Genomic DNA, 5,542 nt, shown 5'->3' on the forward strand with positions numbered 1-5,542 from the left:
GGGCCAATCACCAGGAGATGGTGAGTTCTAGTCCTGCCTTAGGCATGAAAGCTAGCTGGATGACTTTGGGCCAATCACTAGGAGACGGCGAGTTCTAGTCCTGCCTTAGGCATGAAAGCCAGCAGGGTGACTTTGGGCCAATCACCAGGTGACGGCGAGTTCTAGTCCCGCCTTAGGCATGAAAGCCAGCTGGGTGACTTTGGGCCAATCACTAGGAGACGGTGAGTTCTAGTCCTGCCTTAGCCATGAAATCCGGCTGAGTGACTCTGGGCCAATTACCAGGAGAAGGTGAGTTCTAGTCCTGCCTTAGGCATAAAAGCCGGCTGAGTGACTTTGGGCCCATCACCAGGAAACAGTGAGTTATAGTCCCACTTTAGGCCTGAAACGTTGGTTGACTCTCAGCCCAACCCACCTCGCAGGGTTGTTAGCTCCTTTTTGTGACTCGACACCCCAATGATATTGCACGTTAGACAACCACACACACCGGTTTTCTTCCAGGCGGCGCCCCACGTGGGTCCGCGGCCGTGTTTGACACTCACCGCAAGGCTTCTACTGGGACCCTGATGCCGGACAGATTCACACAATTGAGTGAATAGGCACTGCAGAAAAACTGCTTCAGAGAGGGCGGGAATTCTTTTCCCTTCCTGGGGGAAAGAGGATTCCTTTTATTTGGGGGGGCAAAAACAGACACCCCCCACTCTCCCCTTGCAAAATATTGAAGAAAAAACCAATATTATCCTTACCGGTGGGAAAAGGTGTTTCGTGAAAGATTGAGGTAGCAGAGACGAGGGCAGCAGCCGTGCAGCAACGCACTAAAAAGCTACACAAACAGAGAAAACCCACACCGCGAGGTGAACCGTGGTCCTGCTGAACGAATCGCAGGCTGCCATCCGCCCCGTTAAGTACTCCGTAGCCAATCTGTCCCCCTAGGTGTTGTCTGAAATTCTATCCCAAACGTGCCTTTTTTCTGGAGGCAACTGGACTGTCTAGTTTTTCTTTGAAGACATTTTGCTTCTCACCCCAGAAGCTTCTTCAGGTCTGACTGAATGGTGGGGAATACTCCTTGCAGACAGCTGGTCATTTGCATTTTTAGGGAGCCGTTGAGGCCACTTGGAGGTTTATCTGTGTCCTCAGGGTCACCTGAGCAGTGCAAATGGGTGTGGAGCCATCTTGGCTGCAGGATGTTTTCCGACCTGTGTCCCTTCCCTGTTGAAAACAGGCTCAGGTAAAGATCCCGAGGACACAGACAAACCTCCAGGTGGCCTCAACAGCTCTCCAAAAGAATGCAAATGACCAAATGACTGCAAAAGAGTATAAATCCTTCCATTTCCCCACTCATTCAGTCAGAACTGAAGAAGCTTCTGGGATGAGAAGCGAAACGTCTTCAGAGAAAAATAAGAAAGTCCAGTTGCCTCTTGAAAAAAAGTACCTTTGAAACAACTGAGGACTCAGATAAACCTCCAAGTGGCCTCAACGACTCTCTAAAAGAAGGCAAATGACCAGCTGTCTGCAAGGAGTATATAAATCCTTCCATTCCCCCACCATCCGTTAGAGCTGAAGAAGCTTCTTGGGTGAGAAGCAAAATGTCTTCAGAGAAAAAGAAGAAAGTCCAGCTGCCTCTTAAAAAAGCAACTTTGGGACAACTGAGGACTCAGATAAACCTCCAAGTGGCCTCAACGACCCTCTAAAAGAGGGCAAATGACCATTTTTTCTGCAAGCAGTATAAATCCTTCCGTTCCCAATTCTTCAGTCAGAACCTGAGTAAGCTACTGGGATGAGAAGCGAAACGTCTTCAAAGAAAAACAAGAAAGTCCAATTGTCTGATGAAAAAAGCACCTTTGAAACAACTGAGGACTCAGATAAACCTCCAAGTGGCCTCAACGACCCTCTAAAAGGAGGCAAATGACCAGTTTTTCTGCAAGCAGTATAAATCCTTCTGTTCCCGATCATTCAGTCAGAACCTGAGGAAGCTTCTGGGATGAGAAGCGAAACGTCTTCAAAGAAAAACAAGGAAGTCCAGTTGCCTCATGAGAAAAGCTGTTTTGGGACAACCCTGACCTGGAGGACGGAGAACCTCCATGGACACTTACTGCGTCTACCGCACAGTCAGTGGAGGAGAGGTCCAGGTGTATCAGTGCGTTGGGCTGTGCCAGGAACGAGTAGAAACTCTGGAGGGGAACCAAGAAAGGAAAGGCATCCATAAACCAGGATACAGGTAGTCCTCAACTTACGACCACAATTGAGACCAAAATTGACGTCGCTGAGGGAAAAATTTGTTCAGCGAGTTTTGCCCCGTTTTACGATGAAGTGAAACCGGCTTCCCGCACGGAGTTTGCTTGTCAGACGGTCGCAAAAGGGGATCACGTGACCCCGGGACACTGCGACTGTCATAAATAGGAGTCGGTAAGCGTCTGAATTTTGATCACGTGACTCTGGGGAGGCCATAAGGCGCATAAGTGTGGAAAACGGTCGTAAATCACTTTTTTCAGTGCCGTTGTAACTTTGAACGGTCACTAAACGGATCGTGGTAAGGATTAGCTGTACTTCTACTACGTGTTTTTTTTTTATTTACTTGTCTAATGCTGGATTTCCCCACGTTGGAACTCTCCAGATTCTGGAGATACGGGGAGATTATAATATTATAATATTGGGTCCCCCCTTCCTTCCAAACATGGAATCCTCATCTGGAATGGGATTTTCTGCACAATGTGGTGATCTGGCTCCCCAACTTCTTCACTGCAGCTGGATAATAGAATAACCACGTTGGAAGGGACCTTGGAGGTCTTCTAGTCCAACCCCCTGCTCAGGCAGGAAACCCTAGACCATTTCAGACAAATGGTTGTCCAGTCTTTTCTTAAAAAGGAGGAGGAGGAATAAGGGAGGAGGAGGAGAATAACCGAGTTGGAAGGGACCTTGGAGGTTCATCTAGTCCAACCCCCTGCTCAGGAAGGAGGCCCTATTCCATTTCAGACAAATGGTTGTCCAGTCTCTTCTTAAAAAGGAGGAGGAGGAGGAATAAGGGAGGAGAAGGAAGGGAGGAGGAGGAGGAGAATAACCGAGTTGGAAGGGACCTTGGAGGTCTTCTAGTCCAACCCCCTGCTCAGGCAGGAAACCCTATACCAGGGGTAGGCAACCTTGGCTCTTTGATGACTGGTGGACTTCAACTCCCAGAATTCCTGAGCCCGCATGGCTCAGCTTGGAAACCTCTCCCTTTCCCCTCAGCGTGGCTGACTCAGGAATTCTGGGAGTTGAAGTCCATGAGTCATAAAAGAGCCAAGGTGGCCTACCCCTGGACTAGACCATTCCAGACGAAGGGATGCGATGTCAGTCACTCACGTTTGCCTCGTCAGTGCCCAGAAGGCCGGGATTTTTGCTTAAGTCAAGATGGCGGAGAGAACTGGTGAATGCTGGGTTGGCACTGAAGGTCTGGCACAAAACGGCAAGTCCTGAGGAAGGAAGCGGAGGATACTCTGGGTCTTGACCATTTGAAGCCAACTTCCTTAACTGGGGTGGGAAGACTTCCGTTCCCAGAATTCCCTGCAGTGGCTATACTGACTGAGGGATCCTGGGAGTTGAAGTCTAGTGAACACCTATGAGCCCTTGTGGAGAATTCTGGAATATGAAGGCCTCACGACCTGGAGGGTCCCCATTTAGCCTGGAGTAGTGTTTCTCCACCTTGACAGCCTGAAGAGGGGTGGTCTTCAACTCCCAGAATTCCCCAGCCCGAATAGGAATTCCGGGAGTTGAGGCCTACCCAGCATCAAGTTGCCGAAGTTGAGAAATACTGCTCTGGAATAGAAAATGGATTGAAATCCCCAAACTGCCATGAATCCACGTTTTCTCAATTTATATATGGTGCTTCTGTTCTGTTAGCCACTCAGTCATACATATATAAACGTATAAATAAAAGTAGTGAATTCCTTCTTCCCCCTTCTCCCTCCCTCCCTTTTTCCTTCCTTCCTTCCTTCCTTCCTTCCTTCCTTCCTTCCTTCCTTTTCTTCCTCCTTCCTTCCCTCCCTCCCTCCTCCCTCCCTCCTTTCCTTCATTCATTCCTTCCTCCCTTTTTCCCATCTCCTTCTTTTCTTTTTCCATCTTCTCCCTCCCTCCCTCCTTCCTTTCCTCCCTCCCTCCCTCCCTTCCTTCCTCTCTCCCTCCTTCCCTTCCTTTTCTTTCCTCCCTTCCTTCCTCCCTCCTTCCCTTCACTTCCTTTTCCTTCCTTCCTCCCTCCCTCCCTTTTCCCTTCCTTTCCTTCCTTTCTTCCTCCTTCCCTCCCTTCTCCCTCCCTCCCTTCGTCCTTTTTCTTCCTTCCTCCCTCCCTTTTCCCTTCCTTCCTTGCTTCCTCCCTTCCTCCCTCCCTCCCTTTTCCCTTCCTTCCTTCCTTTCTTCCTCCTTCCCTCCCTCCCTCCCTTTTCACCCTTCCTCCCTCCCTCCCTCCCTCCCTCCCTTCCTCTCTCCATCCTTCCCTTTGTTTCCTCCCTCCCTCCCTCTCTCCTTCCCTTCCTTTTCCTTTCTTCCTTCCTTCCTCCTTCCCTTTTCCTTTCCTTCCTTCCTCCCTTCCTTTTCCCTCCCTCCCTTTTCCCTCCCTTCCTTCCTTCCCTTTCTCCTTCCTTCCCCTTCTTCCTCCTTCCCTCCCTCCCTCCCTCCCTCCCTTTTCCCTTCCTTCTTTCCTTCCTTCCCCTTCTTCCTCCCTCCCTCCCTCCCTCCCTCCTCTGGAGCAAAGGATTAAAAAGGAAGGGAGGGCAACGCAGCGTCTCTGCTCCAGATTCCTTTGCGGACCCCCCCTCTTCCTTCCCCACCTGCTCCCTTTGCCCCACCGGTGCCCCGGGGTACCTTTCGCAGTGATGCCGGTCTTGGAAAGGCAGAGTTTGCTAAGGCCTTTGGGGAAGCACAGGAGCTGCTGACTCAGGGCACCCAGGCCTGCACGGAGGGGAGGGAAGAAAGGGGTCAGGCTCTCTTTCCCCCAAGGACCCCCCCCTCGCCCCCGTTTCAAAGGAAGCCTAGGTCATCCCACAGGCTTCGGCGGGGTCCAGTGTCTGCCGAGGAGGCTGGATCCCCTATCTTCAACCCGGCGCCCTCCAGATGTGGTGGGGTCCAAACTCTCAGAACCCCTAACTCCAGCCGAGTCAGGATCCTGGGAGCCGAAGCCCCCACCCCCCAAACTTGTGGGGAGCCCTGGGGTCGGTGGGGTGGGGTGGGGCCTAGCTCCGCAAATCACCTTTGTCCTCCAGGGGGTTGTGCGAAAGCGTCAGGATGTGGAGGGCGGTGTTGGGGTTTTCCGCCAAAACGTTGGCGAGTTTCATGGCAAAATCCCTATGGAGAGAGAGAGAGAGAGGGAGGGAGAGGGAGAGAGAGGGGGAGAGAGGAAGAGAGAGAGAGGGAGGGGGAGAGAGAGGGAGAGAGAGGGAGGGAGGGGGAGAGAGGGAGAGAGAGAGGGTGTGGGAGAGAGAGGGAGGGAGAGAGAGGGAGGGGGAGAGAGAAGTAGAGAGGGAGTGTGGGAGAGAGGGAGGGAGTGTGGGAGAGAGAGAGGGAGAGAGAGGGAGGG

The 5,542-nt window shown here is 51.7% G+C and overlaps 1 protein-coding gene across 1 annotated transcript in view; it reads right to left on the reverse strand.

Moving 5' to 3' along the window:
• Positions 1-5,542, reverse strand: part of CARMIL3 (capping protein regulator and myosin 1 linker 3) — a 48,180-nt gene that overhangs the window by 28,727 nt on the left and 13,911 nt on the right. Inside the window, exons 10-15 of the mRNA XM_015822223.1 lie at positions 5,216-5,310; positions 4,831-4,917; positions 3,337-3,446; positions 2,091-2,168; positions 744-820; positions 540-644 (exon numbers count right to left, since the gene is read on the reverse strand). Of these exons, the coding sequence (XP_015677709.1) occupies positions 540-644; positions 744-820; positions 2,091-2,168; positions 3,337-3,446; positions 4,831-4,917; positions 5,216-5,310 (552 nt within the window). The remainder of the gene's footprint in view (positions 1-539; positions 645-743; positions 821-2,090; positions 2,169-3,336; positions 3,447-4,830; positions 4,918-5,215; positions 5,311-5,542) is intronic.

The sequence above is a fragment of the Protobothrops mucrosquamatus genome, unplaced genomic scaffold (genome assembly GCF_001527695.2).
Source record: "Protobothrops mucrosquamatus isolate PMUCROS unplaced genomic scaffold, P.Mucros_1.0 scaffold1499, whole genome shotgun sequence".
NCBI classification, from domain to species: Eukaryota; Metazoa; Chordata; class Lepidosauria; order Squamata; family Viperidae; genus Protobothrops; species Protobothrops mucrosquamatus.